General features: G+C 43.4%; 1 protein-coding gene across 3 annotated transcripts; it reads right to left on the bottom strand.

Annotated features, from left to right (window-relative positions):
- Nucleotides 1–2,402: 2,402 nt before the first annotated feature.
- Nucleotides 2,403–21,264, bottom strand: LOC140723532 (uncharacterized). Of its 3 annotated transcripts, none has more exons than XM_073038101.1 (5): nt 21,153–21,264; nt 13,123–13,218; nt 10,874–11,161; nt 10,160–10,326; nt 2,403–4,536 (listed from the first exon to the last, which is right to left on the bottom strand). In XM_073038101.1, the coding sequence occupies exons 2-5, from the start codon at nt 13,130–13,132 to the stop codon at nt 4,390–4,392; spliced, it is 612 nt and encodes a 203-aa protein (XP_072894202.1). In that variant the 5' UTR covers nt 13,133–13,218; nt 21,153–21,264; the 3' UTR covers nt 2,403–4,389. The 3 variants fall into 3 exon arrangements, with proteins under 3 accessions (XP_072894202.1, XP_072894201.1, XP_072894200.1); XM_073038100.1 differs by lacking the exon at nt 21,153–21,264 and adding an exon at nt 20,968–20,986; XM_073038099.1 differs by lacking the exon at nt 21,153–21,264 and adding an exon at nt 18,565–18,621.
- Between the last annotated feature and the right edge of the window lie 377 nt (nt 21,265–21,641).

Raw genomic sequence — 21,641 nt, 5'->3', positions numbered from 1 at the left:
GGGGCATTTCTACTACAAAGCTCCCTGGTTTTCGAGCATCAGCCACGAACATACGCATCAGATAAGTCGAAGATCGCGTACGTCATAGGGCTGCTGCGAGGGGATGCCGGCAGGTGGTAAGAGTGGGCTCCCTCACCACTGCTCTTCTGATCCTCAACACATGTGCTCCTCAGGCTGTGTCCTAAGCTCCCTTCTTTACAATTTGTATACCCCGACTGTGTCGCCACCCACAGCACCAATCGGTAAATATAATTTACTGTCGATATTACATTGATTGGCCTAAACACAAATAATAACGAGGCAGCCTACATTCATCACCCTGACACAGCGGTGTCAAGAAAATAATCCTTCCTTCAATGTCGCAACAACAAAAGAGCTGGTTGTGGACTACAGGAGAAATGGAGACAGTCTAACCCTTTTAACATCAATGCATCTGGGGTTGACAGGGCGATCAGCTTTAAGTTTCTCCGCATACACATAACCGAGAATCTCACGTGGTCTCTACATACCAGCTGTGTGGTGGAAAAAAAAGGTCAACAGCGCCTCTTTCACCTCAGATGGTTGAAGAAGTTTTGTGTGGGTCACCAAATCCTAAGGACTTTCTACAGGGGCACAATTCAGAGCAACCTGAGTGGCTGCAACACTGTCTGACATGGGAACTGTATCTCCCTCAATCGCAACTCTGTAGAGCGCAGCACATCTGCAGATGTAAACTTTCCACTATTCAGGACATTTACAAAGACAGCTGTGTAAAAAGGGCCCGAAGGATCATTGGGACCCCGAGTCACCCCAACGACACATTGTTCAAGCTGCTACCATCCGAGAAAAGGTACCGCAACAGAAAAGCCAGGACCAACAGGCTCCCTGACAGCACTTCCACCGGGTCATCAGTCTGATTAGTTCCGATTATTTCTGTTATATTGACTGTCCTGTTGTAAATACTGCATTTTTTTTTTTACAGATTACTATTCATTGCACACTGCATATTTAGACGCAGAAGTACCGTAAAGTCTTTTTTCTCCACTTGTATGTGAGGGATGAAAGTAATATAGTCAATTCAATTCATTTCTTAATAGATAATGCATACACGCTCACCACAGAAACTTTACAGTAATTCAGTTGCGTTTTCTTTCTTTTCTCCACAGATGTGTCAAGAAAACAACTTCCTCAATGTTGAAAAAACAAAGGAGCTGGTTGTAGACTACAAAGGGGCTGGTTGTAGACTAGAAAGGGACGGAGATAGGTTAATCCTCATTGACATCAATGGATTTGCGGTTGAGAGGGTGACAGCTTTAACAGCTTTAAGTTCCTCGGAATACGCATAACCGGCTTGGTGTGGGATCTGTACTTCCCACAATTGAAGGACTCTGCAGAGAACAGCCCAGCGCATTTGCAGATGTGAACGTGTTACTTAAAGTTTCTAAAACTTGTCACTTAAGCTCTTATTTTTCTTTGCATAGTTTCCATATCGGTTTCAGACCTCGATTTTATACAAATAGTACACATGAATAAGAGATTAGTGAGTGTTTAGTACCTTTGTTATATTGTTTCCTGTTCAGCTCTGTTTGGCAGATTTTCCAAAGCCTTGATGTAAGTTCAGATTTTCTTTAGACTTGAAGTCAATTTTGTTGAATGATTTTCTTTTATCACACGATGAACTATTTCCTTTGCTTGTTGATATCCGAAATATACTTATAGGTTTCATACTCATCCATCGGTTGTATTGTATCCTGTTGCCCTGTTTCATATTCTACCGGCTCTGTTGCTCCTCTCTTTATGTTTAATGATCTGTACTTTTCTAGTCTAAAGTTCATGTTTATATCTTTTGAAATTAGTTCCATTATTCGAATTAAATGTTTCAGCTCTACTGATGCAAGAGCAACTAATTTCAAATCATCCCTGTGTAACTGTGTCAAGGTATAAATTATTTGGGTTTTTTCTGATTTTATAGCTGATTTTTGTCCGTTTCAGACTGTGTTGCCTTTATGGCATTTGTTTAGTTTATAATATTTTCGCTTTAGTAATTCGTTTGTTAGCATTTTTTAGTTAAAGTTAGGATTGTTTGAAGTAAATTCGTTGTCTGTGATATATCGCGGTATGCGATGACGTCACACCCGGTTTCGCCGCGTCTTGTGGGAAAATACCGGTTTGGAGAAACGGGAAGGAGGGGGCTCACATATGCAGGATCAGCGCAAGAAAAGTTTCTTTCTACGCACTAGAAACATAGTGAAGCAACGCCGTAAGTTCATTAGATAATCGATATGCCGAATTAAAATGCTAACGCTGATTATGTCAAAAGTAATGACGGTTGATAAGGTTTATGTTTTCGTTAGTTAAAGAGTTGCGGATAGTTTGTGTTGAAGTGTATTTAAAGCAGTCTATGGCGTAGGTAGATTCTGACTGTATGCTGCATTTTAATGTAATGTAGTTGTTGTAGTTTACTTTTGCAAGTATTTACGATGTAAATGTGATATCAAGAAGGAAACAAATACTGTACAAATTTTGTATTGTTTTATCAACAGTTTTCACCATACGTTAATGTGGAAGAGTGAACAGCAAACGGTTAATCTTACTGCGATCCTGTTTTCTTTGACTACGGTTTACCTCGGTGTTTAGTTCAGCGTTCTCTTACACCTGAGCGAGAAAACTACACAGACAGTTAGAGAGCGGGTTTAAAGCTAGACAAAATCATAGTCAGCTTAATGAATCGCTCTGACAAATCCCTACATTTATTTTGATAAACGTGGTTGTTCCTTTAGTGGTTGTTAACAGGGCGATTGTTTTACGCCAATGCTTCATAAGATATAAAAATTTCAGAAGTATTGGATACCTCTTAGGAACTTCTCTTAAACATGCGAGGGATAGAATCAACTGGTTTTTGATAGACAATAAAACATTGAAAGATTTCTGCTTTCCCCAGGGCATGATGTAGAATTACATAATCTATTAACACTTGTTCTTTAAATCCGTCATACCCTAAAGGTATTCTATCTACTGTTCCGTAAGTATATTGTTTTTTTAATATAAGTGAGTGGGTATTAGTTACATGATGCACGATGTTACAATTTTAAATATAAAATTGTCTTATTATTAACAGCCAGTAATAACATAGCAGTTGACCATTCAATAGTCTTATAAATGCAGAATTAAAGCTGTCATTGAGGTTGGTGACACATACCATCAGCCTCTTATATCTTCTTCGCCATTGGAAACATGCATGCTTGAGGTGGTTTGGGGTTCAACAGCGAGGCTTTGGATGGGGTTTGTGTCTTGCTAACTAAATGGATTTCCTCCAGGTGATGTATGAAGTTGGCTACTTGTATTTTGGTAGACAAGGTCCCATATGGGAGGCTCATTCAGAAAATTAACATGCTTGGGAACTGTGGGGAATTGTCCTGGCTGGCGTGGTCCCACACTGGTAGAAATTTCTTGGCTGGCCGGTGGCGAATCTGTGAAATTATTGTCATAGATGGCTGACGAAGACACGTCGTTGGATATATTTAAAATGCAGGTCGATATGTTCCTGATTCGAAAGAGCGCCAACATTTCCAGAAGGCAGGGTAATGGGTTTGAGAGGAATTGAGGAGCAAATTTACTAAGCACAATGGCTCAATTCTGCTCCCAAGTCTTATGGTTTTAGGCTGCATCTGGAGTATTGTATTTATTTCTGATTGTCCTGCTCCTGGAAGGATTGGGGAGCGTGCAAAGCAGGTTCATCAGGTCGTTGCCTGGATTCGGTTGAAAATGCTACAAGTAGAGGGTCGATAAACTTGGTTTGTTTACTCTGGAGTTTGACTAGAGATCTGACAGAGGTGTACAAGTTTGAGAGATAAGAGATTGGGTAACACAGAAACATCGAAAACACACTATCTTCCTGTGTGCACCCTACTGGAAACCCAGACACTCCATGAACAGTCAATGAAGAGAAAAGGTATTATCCGGGAAAAGAGTCTACTCTGGCAAGGCATTCCATAGAAACATAGAAAACATAGAAAATCTACAGCACAATACAGGTCCTTCGGCCCACAAAGTTGTGCCGAACATGTCCCTACCTTAGAGATAAGAAGGCTTACCTATAGCCCTCTATTTTACTAAGCTCCATGTATCTATTTAAAAGTCTCTCAAAAGACCCTACCGTATCCGCCTCCACCACCGTTGTTGGCAGCCCATTCAACGCACTCTCCACTCTCTGAGTATAATACTTACCCCTGATATCTCCCCTGTAGCTACTTCCCAACACCTTAAACCTGTGCCCTCTCGTGGCAACCATTTCAGCCCTAGAAAAAAGCCTCTGACTATCCACACGATCAATGCCTCTCATTATCTTGTACACCTCTATCATGTCACCTCTCATCTTCCGTCGCTCCAAGGAGAAAAGGCCGAGTTAACTCAACCTAACTTCGGTAACTCAGTCCTCCGTGTCACAGAGGTTTCGCACATCGCCCTCCGGGCCCGGGAGCCTTTGCCATTCACCAAACTGAGGAAGAGTCTGGAACCCTCTGTCCGGTTTCCCTTCTCCGTCAGTTCAGTGACTTTCTAGAAAAGAAAAACAACAAATTTATTTTGGAGCAGACAGACAGACATTGCGAATGTGGAGGAAAATATCTGTTCATGGTCCCGGTAGCTTCAGAACAGATTCAGTCACTCGGCTGCTGTCTCATCCTCCCTGGGTTCAGTCATTAACAGAGAAACAGTAACTGAAGGAAATTCTAAATCAATATTGTGAAAGTATAAAGATTCACTGACATTCTGCGGTAGATGCAACATGATTAATTTCCTAGATCCGTCAATGTACAACATGACATCAAAAAGATGTGACAACAGGAGCGGAAAAGAGAGGAGACCGAAACAGCAAAAAAAAGGATGGCGGGCATCAGTGAATTGTGGCTGGAAGAAGATCATATCTGGGAGCTTAGATCCAGGGATAAACATTTAATCGAAAGGATAGGAAGGCGGGTGAAAGGGTTGGATTGACTCTGTTGTCATATATAAAAAAAAATGTCCTCAGAAAGTGGTGATATCGGATTTGTCGATGTAGATGTTAAGTAACTGCATAAGAAAAATGACTCGGATGGAACAGTATGTCCCGGCCTATTAACAGTAACGAGTATGTGGGCTACAAATTACAATGGGAGAGAGGACGGGAATGTAAAAAGGTCAATAGTGAAATAGACATGGGGAATATCAATATGCAGGTATCTTTTGAAATTCAGGTCGGTGCTAAATTCTAAGAAAAGTAATTTGGGAATTTATAGAATGCCTATGAGATAGCTTTTGAGAGAAGCTTATTTCGACACTAGCAAAGGCCGATTTGGATCATAAAATAATAGAACTCACAATGCAGTTTGAGATGGAGATGGAGAAGGTAAAGTTAGATGGATCAGTATTACAGTGGAATAAGGGAACTAAGAAGGGAGGAGCTGGGCAAAAATAAATTCAGAAATGACACTAGCAGGGACAATGGCAGAGTAGGAATAGCTGGGGTTTCTGGGAGCAATTCAGAAGGTGCAGGACAAATAATCCCAAATTTGAAGAATTATTCCAGAGGGAGGATGATCAACCGTGGCTGACGAGGAAAGTCAATGCAGCACAAAAGCAAAGGAGAGGGCACAGAATGTAGAAAAATATAGTAGAAAGCTGGAGAACAGGGAAGCTTTGTCTAACCAACAGGAGACAACAAAAAAGCCATAAGTAGAGAGAATATGAAATATAAAGGTAAGCTAGTTAATAATGTGAAGATATATGAAGAATGGAAAAAAGGAGAGTGGATATCGGAGCGCCGGAAAATGACGGTGGTGAGGTACTAACGGGGAAAAAGGAAATCACCGAAAATATTGGTAAGTATTTTGTTTCAGTCTTCACTGTAAAAAAAAAAACACGAGAAAGGTGCCAGAATTTTGAGAATGTCAGGGGGCAGAAGGAAGTATCTTTGCAATTATTAAGGAGAAGGTACTCGGGAAACTGAAAGTTCTGAAAATAGAGGAGTCCGGATAGACTATACCCTATTGCCTTTGAAACAGGTAACTGAAGAGATTCTGGGGGTATTTATAATGATTGTTCAAGAAACGCTAAATTCTGGAATTGTTACGGAGGACTGGAAATTTTAAATGTCACACCACGCTTTAAAAGGAAGGAGGCAGAAGAAAGTAAATTAAAGGCCAGTTAGCCTGACCAGTGGTTGGAAAGTTGTCCGCTGTCTATCACTGAGGACAACGTTTCGTGGTATTTGAAGGCAAAAGATAAAAAGGCCTAATTCTATTAAGGAGAATCTTGCCTGAAAAACATGTTGTAATTTTTTGGGGGGAAATAGTATGCAGGTTCGACAAAGGAGAGTCAGCGGAATTTGTTTACTCGGATTTCCAGAGTACCTTTTACTAGGTGCCGCACATGGAACTGCTTCGCAAGACAAGGGCAGACAGCAGGACAAGAGAGATACTAGCATGAATAGACGATCCATGTTTTTCTCCAAACAGATTTTGTCTGACTGTCAGGAAGCACAGAATGGAAACAAATAAGGCTTTTTCATGCAACAGACACAAAATGCTGGTGGAACGCAGCAGGCTAGAGCAGCATCTATACGAAGAAGCACTGTCGACGTTTCGGGCCGAGACTCCTCGACAGTCCTGACGAAGGGTCTCGGCCCGGAAAGTCGACAGTGCTTCTTCCTATCGATGCTGCTTGACCTGCCGCGTTCCACCAGCATTTTCTGTGTGTTGCTTGGATTTCCAGCACCTGCAGATTTCCTCCAGTTTGCGTTGTTAAGACTCTTTCTTGTTGGATGTCGGTGACTAGATGTGTTCTGCAGTCGTCGGTTTTGGGACAGTTTCTTTTTACGTTATGTCAATGATTTTGTCGATGGAATTGAAGGCTTTATGGACATGTTTGCGGACGATTCGAAGATATGTGGAGATACATGAAGCGTTGAGGAAGCAGGGAGTTCGTGGGAGGACATAGACCGATGACAAAATGGACAAATCAATGGCAATTGGAATGTATTATAGGGAGTTACATGGCCGTATACTTTGGTAGAAGTCATAAAGACGTAGAATATTTTTGAATCTGAGAGAAAATTCAGAAATCAGAATTGCAAAGGTTCTCGGGACACCTAGTGCAGGATTCCTTGCAGGTTGAGTCGGTGTTAGAAAATGTAAATGCGTTGTTAGCATTCATTTCGAGAGGACTGGAATGCAAGAACAAACATTTGCCAGACTGCACTTGCATATTGTGAGCAGTTTTAGTTCCCTGATCAGAGAAAGAAGATGATGGCAATGTGGAAAGTCTAGAGAGGAATCAGGAGAACTTACAGAACTATGTCGAAAGGCATGAGAGGATGTGGAGTATATGTTTCAAAGAAGGGGAGTTTAGAACCAGAGGACAGAGCCTCAGTATAGAGAGACGTCTATTTAGAATAAACAGGAGGAGTTTCTTTAGCCGACATGTACTGAATCCGTAGAATTAATTGGCACTGAGAGCTGCTGAGACCAGGTTATTGGGTATTCTTAAAGCAGAGGTTGGTAACTTCTTGATTAGTCAGATCAGCAAAGTTCATGGGATGTAGGCAGGAGAAAAGGGTTGAGAGGGTTAGAAACAATCAGACATGATGTAATAGTGGGACAGAATCAATGGGCCTAATGCCCCGTTTGTATTCTGGTGCCTTATGGTCTTCTGATGTGTAAAGACAAAAGCATATTAAGGAATGTAAGTGCGGCTGTCTCATGATTGAGACGGTTATTGTCTAGCACTCTTGCTGTAAAATGGTGTTCAGTTCCTGAATGAAGGCATGGGCTTCCCGATTAACTGAGGAATTATGAATTAAACATTGAATAGCCTTCAAGCAACATTTATCTATGATTGAATTAAGTTCATCGAGGATGCAACTGAAGATGGATGGGCTCAAGGCAATGCCCTGAGAAATAAGAGCAATAATGTCCTGGGGCTTGAACGATTGATCTCCAAGATCAGTTACCAGTAGGGAATTGGAAAGTTTTTCCATAACAGGAATCGTGTACTATAATGCACTGGAAAAGAATCCCGTAGTTTCACTAATACCACGTCTGAGGAGGTACAGTTGTGAAAGAGATTTAAAGGATTCATTTCCATACCAGTAAAGTTGAAGTCTTCAGATGATGAATTTATAGATGAGCATAAATATGTACAGATTATTCCTCTTGTCTTTTGATAATACCCGTCCGATTAATTACATAGAGCGCCAATGAATCCAAACGAGAACAGTGTCACTCATGGGTATAACACACTTGATTTGCTAATACCACTCATGGCTGAATAGGTCAGATCTAGGACAAGACAATCACTGTTTGTGAACTCCAAGGAGAGTGACCTGAAATGGCGTGTCCCTGTCCCTCATTGTTTAGATATTCAGCAAGTTATCAGATTTATTTTTCGTTTTATCCCTTTCCTTTAAGGACAACCTATTGATCTTCTTCGTTTTTATAGGACAAACTGTTGATGTTTGTGGTCATGAGATATCAGCTTTGTGCGTGATCTTTCACTTCTAACCATTCTCAGAGATTTTCGAGGAAGTTACAAGGAAAGTTGATGAAGGCAAGGTTGTGGATATTGTTTACATGGACATCAGCACAGTATTTGACAAGGTCCCGGATAGGAGGTTGGTCAACAAGATTCGGTTGCTCAGCATTCGAGATAAGGTAGTAAACTCGATTAGACACTAGCTTTTTGGAGGAATCCAGAGCGAGACAATAAACTGTTGCATTTCTGACTGGAGCCTGTAACTCGTGTAGTGTCACGGGGATCGGTACTGTGTCTGTTGTTGTTTGTCATCTATAAAAATGATATGGATGAAATTATAGTTAACTGGATCAGCAAATTTGCGGATGACTCCAACATTGGGAAGGTGCAATGGACAGAGGAAGACTACAAGAGCTTGCAGTGAGATATAGACCAACTGGAGAATGGGCTGAAAAGGGGCCGATGGAATTTAATGGGGACAAGTGCGAGATGTTGCATTTTGGATGAACCAAGTTGGGTAGATCTTACACAGCGACCGGTAGGGCACTGGAAGGTAGAACACAGTAATTTGGGAGTACAGGTCCATAAGTCATTGAAATGGGCTGCAAATGTGCACAAGTTGCGGATCTGAAATAAAGGTTCTTTGCCTAATAACCATCATAAATGAAAACATCGTATACAGCGGATGGGATATGATGTATACGACGTTGCTAAGGCCTAATCTGGATATTATGTGCAGTTCTGTTCACCTACCCACAGGGCAGATGGAGATAATTTTGAAAGAGTACACGGAAAAATTACAAGGATGTTGCAGGGATTGGAAGACCTAAGTTATAAAAAAAAGAGTGAACGGGTCAGGACTTTATTTATTGGAATGAGGAAGACTGAGGGGAGATATGATAGAAAAGTACAGCATTACATGGTATATAGATAGAAAAAATGCAAGCAGGCACTTTGTACTGAGGTAAAGAGGTAACAAGAGGTTTTCGGTAAAGGATGAAAGGTGAAAAGTTCAAGGGGTACAAAGGTGAAACGTGTTGACTCAGAGGGTGTTAAGACTGTGGAACTAGCTAGCAGCACAATAGTACACGCGAATAAGAGCAGTCTGGAAAGATCCATGAATGACAAGGGTATAGAGCGCTATGGGCTAGTGAGGATCAATGGCAGTATGTAGTTTAAATAGTCCGGCATGACATAGATGGGCCAAAAGGACTGTTGCTGTGCTGTACTTTTTTATGACTATGACAAGTCAGCCACACATTGTTTTGGGAACTCACAGAGGCAAGACCAGATCTGGTTAGCAGTTTCCTTCCCTCAAATACTGCAATGAAGCCAGTTGGCCCAATTTACAATCTGACAGTTTAATTTTCATCCTGGATTAATGAGATGACGTGCATTTGCCCGATGGATCAGACAGGATTTGAAATCCAATGTTCATATATGCAGCCACTGCTTTTATTTCACACTGATAAATACAGCAGGTGAGACAAGAAAAGGTGACGTTGAAACTGCAGTTCCCAGTGCTCCCCACCTTAACAACTGAAAGCAGATCTGCGAGAGACAAGTCAGAGATCAAAGTCTCCATTCCTATGTAAAGCACGTAGAACGGGAAGGAGATTAATTTTGGTCACGATTCCCAGCAGTTTGGTGAGAGTACGCAACCTAAACTCACCTCACTTTCTTCTCTACTGGAATACCCCTCCTTTGTCAACATCCAACCGAGTCTTTCAGCCTTTTCTTCAATTGCTTGTTGAAGTCTGACCCTGTAGGACTTAGCCAGTTGGAGCAGTCGATGTTTACCCCCCGGTGCCAGGAAGTTAGCGATTGTAAACTCTGTCTCTGTGAATATAAAAATGCAGATTGGAACTCGAATATCGCTCGTCTCCACCGCTCTCACCCAGCTCAACAAAAGAAAAGTCTCTTGAACCTGCCTACAGACACAAAAGTGGATGTATTCCCAATCTCCAACGCTGGCCTTAAAAGCTACCCAACAATGTTCTGGGTATTACAAGGATGTAATGACCACATTTAATGCAAACCGTCCAACCCTCATCCCACCCACACACCTATTTCAATTTTGGATGGGCAATAAATATTGGAGGCTCTCGGTAATATTCCCTTCCCAAAGATACGCTCTTAATCTTGGCGAAACCATTTCCCTTGATTCATATCCTGGAAACATACTCCTCATCTGGACAGCTGCATTTCCTCCAATACACATCCTGGAAATCATCAGAGAAGGTAGTGGGGTAACGGCTGCCCACTACACCACATGTACCTCACCCGCACATTTCCCCTCTCACCTGACTAGCCCTCCAACAAGGAATCACATTTACTCTCCTCCCTGCCACATTCTGCGAACCCATCACGCTCATATTGCACTCACTTGCTCCCTGTTGGGGACTTGACAATTCCGTGTTCAATGAGTATCCGAGCTGATAAGCAATTGCCTCAAGTGTGCCGGTTTCAGGGTCCTGATCGGTGTCTCCGACGTCACTGTCTCTGGGCAGACTTTGCTCCTCCTCCTCTGCGGCCAGACCGTTTTCCATTGGGACATTGCTCTCAATCTGACCCTGCTTTGGTACCTTGCGCCCCATGTCCCGATCATCTTCCCTCGATGATCCGCCTGGTGAAGTCCTCTTTAGTCCTATCGTTTCTCGTTTCAATTCCCCGTCTGAAATAAATAATGAATTGCAGGTTATACGAATATGATTTAGATCTGAGCAAACTGATACAGACTGCAATGGAGCCAAGACTCTGGCTGACCAGATTTGGAGTGGGACTGTGCTGGGTAATATGAATCGTACATCCTGCCAGGTAACCATCCCAATAAGCTGGTGACTTGACATATTCACTCCCAGTAAAATATCAGGAAAGACACAGTAACACTGCTTACTGGATTCAAAGCAGTTGAACACACGGATGACCAAATGATCTTAATGCAACGGTGTCCGGTGATTGTGAAATATCACTGCGATTATCTTCCACAAGCAAAGATCTCCCTGGGTCACTAACTGTCCAGTAGCCTGTGTCCCACACAGACCAGCAACGGGATTACACATGGTCAAGTCTGCTGGATCACACATTTTCCAATCACTTTGTCACACAATGTCCAGTCCCCTTGGTCACAGGATGACCATTCCCTTGAAACGCACATCGTCCGGTACCCTGGGTCGCAGACTGACCATTACCTAGAGATTTATGCTGACCGCTATCCTGGTTCCCTTCTTATCCCCCGTCTGCTGATTGTCATGTAACAACTATACAAGGCATTGGCAAAGTCTCGCTTGGAGAGCTTTCGTGTAGTGGCAGATGCTAATCTATAGGATGGACGGGATTAAGCTGGAGCGAGTGTAGTGGAGAATGACCATTATGTTACTGGACATAGTGTTGTTTTTTTTTGTGTTATATGTTTCGGCTAGGACAGTTTTCCCTGTATCTCAGGAACTTGAAGGATGACCTTACGCACGTATATGAACGTAAACTAATCAGGGGCATAGATAGTGTAAAGGGTCACGTTCCTTTTCACAGGGTAGGGGAGTCTGAGACTTGAGGGCAGAGATTTAAAAGGGACCACATGGGCATTTTTCCACGTGGTGGGCGATGGGTATAAATTATGTGCATCCAGAGAAGGCGGCAAACACAGATAAACTTACAAAATTGAGAGCATGTGGGAAGGAAAAAGGGTAGAGGAATTTTACAAGCGAAATTTGGGAAACTGCAGGGAAATAGAGCAATCTCAGACATTTAGATCAGCATGCATTAGATGGGCAGGACCCGTTTTGAGGCTGTAACACCTTTTTATTCCACCTGGAATCACAGACTTGAGTACAATCACAATTTCTATAGCTGACAGAGACATTTAGTCATTGGTTATACCGGGTCTCCCATCACAGATCCTGGAAATTTAAATTCAGGTAGAACATCATCTCAAGAGGGAAATATTTAGAAACTCACGTTGACCATTTCTCCACAGCCCAGACATTCACTGGGGTATTAAACCTCCGAAGCAGGCTACAAATGTATCTACAATGAGCTGCCTCCTGATCCTCAGCCGTTCTCAACACCGGCAATGATCTCCGCTCCGCTACAGAAAACAGATTTCGGAAACACCCCTATCCTCTTTTGCGCAGTAGCCAAGAAAACCCCAAAGGGTCTTGAAAGATTTCTTTCCGTACCCCGAAATGCTGTGTTATCACACAACCTCTGAAATTCTGGAAATGTTCCTATCATCTGGCGTTGAGTTTTATAAATGAAAGTTGGCGAAGTCTTTCACGTCAGGGCCGTTCTGGAGATGAAACGGGCACTGACCCTGAACATTTACATAACCCACAAGTCCGCTGTCGCATTCCTATCTGTGATTCACTCACAACCAGCTGGTTCAAGAGCTCCTGCTCCTTTCACTCAGGTGAAGCTTTGAATGGTGAGTGGAGTGATTCGACCATTACCGGTGTCAGGTCCCTGCGCTGGAACTGTTAGGTTGATCAATTACTCAAGGCCGCTTTACCAGTGGGATCAATGACAATGATTGATGAAACTTTTCTATACCCTGTTAGCATCTGTGTCAGTTTTTTCATCTGAACTACTGTGTACAAACGCGACAAAAGTTTACTGCAAAAATCCCAGTGATCATACCTTTGTCCATTCTGATTCTAACTGAGATTGTTGATTGCCTTCGTCTTGTTTACATTCTGGTCCCGGTTCTGGGATGCTCCACCTGCTGGTGATGTTCTGAATTACACAACAAGCAGACAGTGAGTCAGAGAGAGTACGATTACTTTGCAAGTATGAAAGTATTTCCAACCCCTGTATCAGAGAAGCAGTTGGCTTGGGTGCCAATCATACCCCATTAACAGCAACTTCCATACGATGTCTATGTCTGCCTGTTGATACCTAGCGCATCTACTGACAGACTCACAGAAATATAAAATTCGGAGCGTTTATCTCAACGACAGAATGCCAACCACAGTGCCCACCGAGATGCTCACAATTTCCTGTGAGGGGCCCACTTCCCTTCTGGCCTTTTCACTCCAACTACACATCCCAACTGATTTTGGAATTATGAGACTGTTCCTGCCTCATTCACTTCCTCTGACTGTTTCCTCCACATAATCCCCAAAATCTGCATGAATCCGTTGCTGCTCTGGATGGTTTTGTAATCTCTTTACCACCCACTGTCCATTTAGATCCCCTATAGCTACGATAATCTTCTCTGTGAACAACAACTACTAATTTGTGCATTCTTCGAACTTACCAGTCAAGTAATCCCTGTGCAACCGCATCCAAATCATTGCTATAAAATAACGAATATCAAAGGTTCCAACTTGTAGCCTCGCGGCACACCACTAATTATTCACCTCCATTCAACCTTCAATCAGCACCTCTTTGCTTGCTACCTTGAAGCTAATTCTGAAAACATTCAACTTGCTCTTTCCGGACAGCATGGGACCTTATCACCGAGGCCAAGCTGCCCTGTGACACCTTGTCAAAGGCTTTGCTGAAGACTCATGTACAGTATCCATGGGAAAATAACTTTGACTTTCTACCTCTGCTTAATGTCACGTTCACAGGTTCTGACAATGTAATTAGCAGAAAAGCACTTGATGAGGCCAAGGTATGTAAATGTAAACTATTGTTTGCCATTTGCTAGTGAGGACTGAACAAAATGAAGTGTTGGGACATTTTGCTTTTAAAAAGGTCTGTTCTCAGCAGAGGCCTACGCTACGATATATTCGAGGGTAAGTATATCATTGCAGATTGCAATAGCCAGAGGAATCAATGGCATGTTGCTGCAGTTCATGATAATTCGACATTTCTAACCATCACTGCAGCAGACGCACTTGCGGCTTCTTATAAAGGGAGGAAATTGTCAATGCATTTTGAGATGATTATAACGTAACAAGGAAACATCAGAACTGACCAAAAGCTACTTCAGCTGATGCAAGACCTTCAAATGAGCAAACACTGAGAGAATGTGAATGATTTTTAAAAGAGCTGGGCTTCTGCAAGCACATTACCAGACCTGAAGTGATCGGAGCTGGTTCACGCACAGGAATGACTGTTACTTCTGGGCGCATTCTGTCCATTCCACCTATTTCGTACCGTCCATTGTACAGATAGGTATTATCTAACGGACCAGTGTTCGAGTAAATGAGACTCACCAAACTCTCTCCTGACTGAATCAATGGAAACCCTCAGTCAGAAGGGTTCTCTCCAGTCATTGCTCTCAGTCCTTGGGCTGGTTCATGACGCTCTTCCCTGGTTTTCAGTCGTGGTTTGCTTCCAGTTGTGAGATTTTCTTCCAATAAATCTCTCACCGCAGGTTTAATTTTAACCAGAGAGATAAATAATATTAAGAGGAATAGATAGATTGGATAGCCAGCGCCTCTTCCCCAGGGCACCACTGCTCAGTACAAGAGGACATGGCTTTAAGGTAAGGGGAGGGAAGTTCAAGGGGGATATTAGAGGAAGGATTTTTACTCAGAGAGTGGCTGGTGCGTGGAATGCACTGCCTGAGTCAGTGGTGGAGGTAGACACATTAGTGAAATTTAAGAGACTGCTAGACAGGTATATGGAGGAATTTAAGGTGGTGGTTATATGGGAGGCAGGATTTGAGGGTCGTCACAACTTTGTGGTCCGACTGTACTATTCCATGTTTCTATCTTTCTATAGTGCATTAGCAATACAAAGGAGAACAAAATATTTCTGCTCAATGTTTCAAAAGCGAATCTCACTGAAATTTAAACGCTGATGACAAATAAAAGGATCTCAGTGAGCAAATCTGTAATAGACCCTCATACGTCACAAATCCTGATACGGGATACGAAGAACTCATCATTCATTCACGCTAAGATATCAGAGTAGAATGAAGCGATGCGGTCCATCGAATCTGCTCCATCATTCAATCATTGCTGATTTTTTTCACCCCAATGCCACATCCCTGCCTTCCCCTCATAAAGTACTGCAAACTCGTACGTCAGATTCTATCTGTTTAAAAGACACTGTGGGAGACCCAGTATCAGAACTGGGATTGTCCAAGATGCTGCGTGATATGCTGAACGCTTAATTGCGCAATTTGGCTCAGATCTCATCCTTGCTCATCCCTATAATGGGGGAGGTACTACACCCAGTGTTCTGAAAAGGTAGCAAAAGTGATTATCGGGGTATTGATAGTGATCTTTCGAGAAACGAAAACGAAAAGCTCTTAAATTTATAGTAAATGGACCTTCTAGTTATTCGCTGCTCAACATTAGTGCTGCATTGTTAAGCACTTGAGCCTCATTGCCTCACAGTACGCTTCCTCGGACAAGGCGAAATTATTATTAATTTTTCTTGCGTTATTCATTACTATTCCCTGGATCCCAGAGAGGCTCCCGGTGAAACAGTTTTGACCAGTCTATTGACTTTTAACATCTCGTCTATAAGAGGAAGCACGATAATGTACCATATTCAATCGTGATTAATATGCATAGAATCTAACGTGGTTCGGTCTCCAATGTTCCCACTAATTACTATTTTTGCAGCTGCGTGGATCAAACATTGCTCTGAGCCGGAAATGTTCACACGGCCTGAAAAACGTGCAGCGTCGTAGAAGCGTCTTTTTTTGTAGTGTGCATCTATGAATATTTAGAATGAAGGCCGACAACAATAATTTAACAAAAAGCATTCGTTTGATTTTAATTACTAATTAAAGGATGGGATAAAAATGCAGCACAACAAAGAAAAAAAATCAGGTTTCATAAACGTTTCTCTGGCAGTGTTTAATTCCATCTGCGCTGCAACAAAGGCTCCGTTCGTGGGAGCATCTTGGTTACGCAGACACACAGTTTAGAGGGAACAGTGACGAGTCTCTCTCTCAAAGTTACCCCCACCTTATAACAATGTTTTGTCCACTGCCTTGCCAGCGACAGCCTGTTGTTGCAAACATGCAAATCGGCAATAATCAGGCTCAGATCTCTTCCGTGTTCATATTCGAGTTGCGTGAGGGTTTGTCTATACGGGAAATGCACGAAATGGCCCCTTTGTTAGGTACAACTGTATACCAGCTCATTAATGCGAATCTGTTAATCATCTGCCTGCAACTCAAAGCAGAAACACATTTTGATATGGTCAGCAGGTTCAGTTGTTATTCAGGCCAAACATCTGAATAGGACATAAATGTGATGTAAGTGTCTGTTGACAGTGGAGTGATGGCTGGTGCCAGACCGGGTGGTCTGAGTGTTACGGAAACTGATCGGGTACTTGGATTTTCACGTATAAATCTCTCGGTTTTCAGAGAATGGACCGGAAACAAACCAAAGGAACATCCAGTGAGCGGCGGCTCTAAAGGCCTCGTTAATGAGAGAGCTCAGTGAGATTGGCCAGACTAATTAAATCCGACAGGAAGGCGGCAAGAACTCAAATAACCATGCACTCCAACAGCGGTGTGCAAGACAGCGTCACTGAACACATGCCCTTGGATTTGGACGGGGAGCAGCCGCAGTGAACCCCGAGCATTCACTCCGTGTCACATCATTAGGTACAGGGGTACATAAAAACGTGACCCTGAGTGTAGACTTCCATACATTTATCAACTGCCAGTGAGATTTATTACAGGAATTATTATCCTAAATATCACTGCCAGATATATAAACTCTTTGCTTAAAAATACACAAACAAAATTAAATACACATATTCATTAATCCACGCAATCCTGAGGACAATAGTGAACTGATAGAAACATTAACAATATTAGCGCGACCAGTGGGCTTAATAAAACAACATAACATTTCCCCTTATCGCTCTGTCCTTACCTGCTGCTGGACTCCTGCGTCTGGTTTCAGCCAATCCGAGCATCCGAATTTTATGGCCCTGACAGTAAGTGAACTCACCCTGAGCAATGTCCAGTTGATAACTCGCTCATTAAAATGAAATTTGCCCTATTCAGGATGTAAAGGCACGCCCTGTCGCATCACGCTTGTGTTGAAACACACAAAGACTCATTTTGCGTGAGTGAGACTTTCTAACATCTGGTCCGTGGCAGAATTACTGCTTCAGTACTGCTAGCTATGATTGCGTTTATTTAGAAATTTTCATCTGATCCAGAGAAGAAGTACAACCTGCATCATGGTCCGGTTATGTTGGCGTCGTCGCTTTGATTTATTGTTCGCATTTGGACCAGTTTATTATCAGATTGCAAACTCCAGCGACAGTTCAGGACAAAGATCGCTGTGTGTTTATGACATATTGACAGCAGAAGCAAGGGAGCCGTGAACTTTGATGAAGCGTTATGCACGTGGAGCATTTTATTTTCTTTTGAACACTGGACATTCTCTTTGTCCGGATTTAACTGTGACCCAGTTGTCAAGAACTGGCTTCTAGGTCAGTCTGTTTGGAAAGAGCCATTGGTCAACAGCTGTCCGCAGTTGGACCATTACAGTAATGGACAGTACCGCGATAACCATCTCCCAGAGATAGCAAGTGGTCAAAGTCGCCAGCAAGATAAGAACGCCCTCCCCCTTCAGCTTATTGCTCACTTACTGGAAACAAGTTACCACATCACAGCATCAATCATCTGAAATTATGGCCATTTCCCGCGGCGAATTTGCTTGGCATCCTATTCACTTTACACCTACATCAACAGGGTTCGACCATATTTTACAAATACATGTACTGTTCCTCGTCAGAGAGTGATGAGAAAACACACTAAATCTACTTGGTTTCTTATTTATCAGAGTAAGTTGAATTAGTAACAGGGCATTAGCCCCCCTCAGTCCCGTTCCGCCATTGTCTATGATCACAGATGGACGGTGATCTCAGTGGGACATCCCTGCGACCGTCTGCAACACTTCACTCACTTGCCTGTAGATAATCCGTGTTCAGTGGAATTAAACACGTTGAAAAAAACAACTCTGCTTCTCTTTTCCTTTGAAAAGAGTTCCAACTCATTAAATTAACCTCATCTATCTTCACGTGTTCCAGGTTCCTCTAAAGCAGCAAATGATAGTATTGATATGGTAGAAAAGCTAGAAATACTTGCCGTGACAAGTGGGCTTATTAAAATACCACAACACAGCCCAATACAGTCCCTGTTCTTACCTGGTGCTGGAATCCTGAGTCTGGTTTCAGTAAATCCGAGAATCTGAATTTTATGTCCCTAACAGTAAGTGAACACACCCTGAGCAATGTCCAGTTGATAACACGCTCATAAAGCGGAATTTCAGCCTCTGAGCAATGTCCAGTTGATAACACGCTCATAAAGCGGAATTTCAGCCTCTTCAGCAAAAGGAAGGAAGGGCGCTGTGAACTCTGATGAGAAGTCATTCATTTGGGATAATCTTTTCCATTGAACACGTCTTCATCTAAATAACAGTGATACAATCAAGTCTCCATCTTCATCTAACACCAGCGAATACGTCAAATGTGCCTGTTCATCCAGTACCCGAGGATAAAATTATGTTAACTCTAATTCTACTAACTCAGCGAAAACAACCTAAGGTTCATAAACGTGGTGTAGTGGTCAGCATTGAAGCGGACGGTAGTCAGTGGTCAGTATTGAAGCGGACGGTAGTCAGTAGTCAGCATTGAAGCGGACGGTAGTGCAGTGATCAGCATTGAAGCGGACGGTAGTGTAGTGGTCAGCATTGAAGCGGACGGTAGCGCAGTGGTCAGCATTGAAGCGGACGGTAGTCAGTGATCAGCATTGAAACGGACGATAGTGTAGTGGTCAGCATTGAAGCGGACGGTAGCGCGGTGGTCAGCATTGAAGCGGACGGTAGTTCATTGGTCGGCACTGAAGCGGACGGTAGTGCAGAGGTCAGCATTGAAGTGGACGGTAGTGCAGTGGTCAGCACTGAAGCGGACGTAGTGCAGAGGTCAGCATTGAAGCAGACGGTAGTGCAGTGATCAGCATTGAAGCGGACGGTAGTGTAGTGGTCAGCATTGAAGCGGACGGTAGCGCAGTGGTCAGCATTGAAGCGGACGGTAGTCAGTGATCAGCATTGAAACGGACGATAGTGTAGTGGTCAGCATTGAAGCGGACGGTAGCGCGGTGGTCAGCATTGAAGCGGACGGTAGTTCATTGGTCGGCACTGAAGCGGACGGTAGTGCAGAGGTCAGCATTGAAGTGGACGGTAGTGCAGTGGTCAGCACTGAAGCGGACGTAGTGCAGAGGTCAGCATTGAAGCAGACGGTAGTGTAGTGGTCAGCATTGAAGCGGACGGTAGTGTAGTGGTCAGCATTGAAGCGGACGGTAGCGCAGTGGTCAGCATTGAAGCGGACGGTAGTCAGTGGTCAGCATTGAAACGGACGATAGTGTAGTGGTCAGCATTGAAGCGGACGGTAGCGCGGTGGTCAGCATTGAAGCGGACGGTAGTTCATTGGTCGGCACTGAAGCGGACGGTAGTGCAGAGGTCAGCATTGAAGTGGACGGTAGTGCAGTGGTCAGCACTGAAGCGGACGTAGTGCAGAGGTCAGCATTGAAGCGGACGGTAGTGTAGTGGTCAGTACTGAAGCGGACGGTAGTGTAGTGGTCAGTATTAAGCGGAAGGTAGTGCAGTGGTCAGCATTGAAGCGGACGGTATTATAGTGGTCAGTATTGAAGCGGACGGTAGCCAGTGGTCAGCATTGAAGCGGACGGTAGTTCATTGGTCGGCACTGAAGCGGAAGGTAGTGCAGTGGTCAGCATTGAAGCCGTCGGTAGTCAGTGGTCAGCATTGAAGCGGACGGTAGTGCAGTGGTCAGCATTGAAGCGGACGGTAGTGTAGTGGTCAGTATTGAAGCAGACGGTAGTGCAGTGATCAGCATTGAAGCGGACGGTAGTCAGTAGTCAGCATTGAAGCGGACGGTAGTCAGTGGTCAGCACTGAAGCGGACGGTAGTGTAGTGGTCAGCATTGAAGCGGACGGTAGTGTAGTGGTCAGTATTGAAGCAGACGGTAGTGTAGTGGTCAGCATTGAAGCGGACGGTAGTGTAATGGTCAGTATTGAAGCGGACGGTAGTGCAGTGGTCAGCACTGAAGCGGACGGTAGTCAGTGGTCAGCATTGAAGCGGACGGTAGCGTAGTGGTCAGTATTGAAGCGGACGGTAGTGTGGTGGTCAGCATTGAAGCAGACGGTAGTGCAGTGGTCAGCACTGAAGCCGACGGTAGTGCAGTGGTCAGCATTGAAGCGGACGGGCAACAGCAGCAGAAGTACTCGGACATGCACTAAGTGGCCGCATTATTAGGTAAAGGAGGTACTTAGTAAAGTGTCCAATGAGTGCAGCATTTGCCATTTTATCTACCGTCATCGAGAATTACGACAATATTTGTAGATATAAATATCACTGTCTGATCTTCCTCGTCTTCTCTAAAAAACACACACAGAATAATCGAACACACAGATCCGTAAAGCCGCGCGATGTCAATGATAATATTGATATTGTAGAAATATTAGAAATACTGCCGTGACAAGTGGGCTTATTAAAACGCCATAACACTACCAAATACAGTCTATCTTCCTACCCGTTGCAGAACTCCTGGGTCTAGTTTCAGGGAATCCGAGCATCTGAATTTTATGGACATTAAGTGAACACACCCTGAGCAATGTTCAGTTGATAACACGCTCATAAACCTGAACTTCAGTCTATTCAGCGTGCAAAGACACACCCTGTTCCACAACCCTTGAGTTGAACCACACAAAGACTCACCTTACTTGAATGAGTCTTTCTAACTTGTGGTCCGAACTAGAATTGATACTTCAGTGTGCGAAATTTTACCACCTCCAGAGAGGAATCATAACCCGCATCCTGGTTCCGTTCGGTTGGTGATGCCACTTTGAATTATTATTCACCTTGGGAGCAATTTATTGTCAGATTATAAACTCCAGTGACAGCTCAGGGCAAAGATCGCTGCGGGTTTATTGCAGAGAGAGCAGTCTCTGCAGAGTTGAGAGGACGCTCTCAACTCTGATGAAATATTATGCATTTGGAATATTGTTCTCTTTTGAACAGTGGACATCCCCTTTCACCAGATTTAACTGTGCCCCCGTAGCCTGGAATTGCAGTGATTTTAAATTGGCCTATTTATAAAACATCATGTACAGCTGACCGCAGTTTTAGCATTTGGGTAATGGGCAACTGGGGAGCGGCTGTGCCGAGATCTGCCAGAGATAACTACCAGTCAAAGTCGTCAACAAG

Source organism: Hemitrygon akajei, unplaced genomic scaffold, assembly GCF_048418815.1.
Source record: "Hemitrygon akajei unplaced genomic scaffold, sHemAka1.3 Scf000118, whole genome shotgun sequence".
In the NCBI taxonomy this organism is placed as follows: Eukaryota; Metazoa; Chordata; class Chondrichthyes; order Myliobatiformes; family Dasyatidae; genus Hemitrygon; species Hemitrygon akajei.
This window is presented reverse-complemented; position numbering and strand designations above follow the sequence as displayed.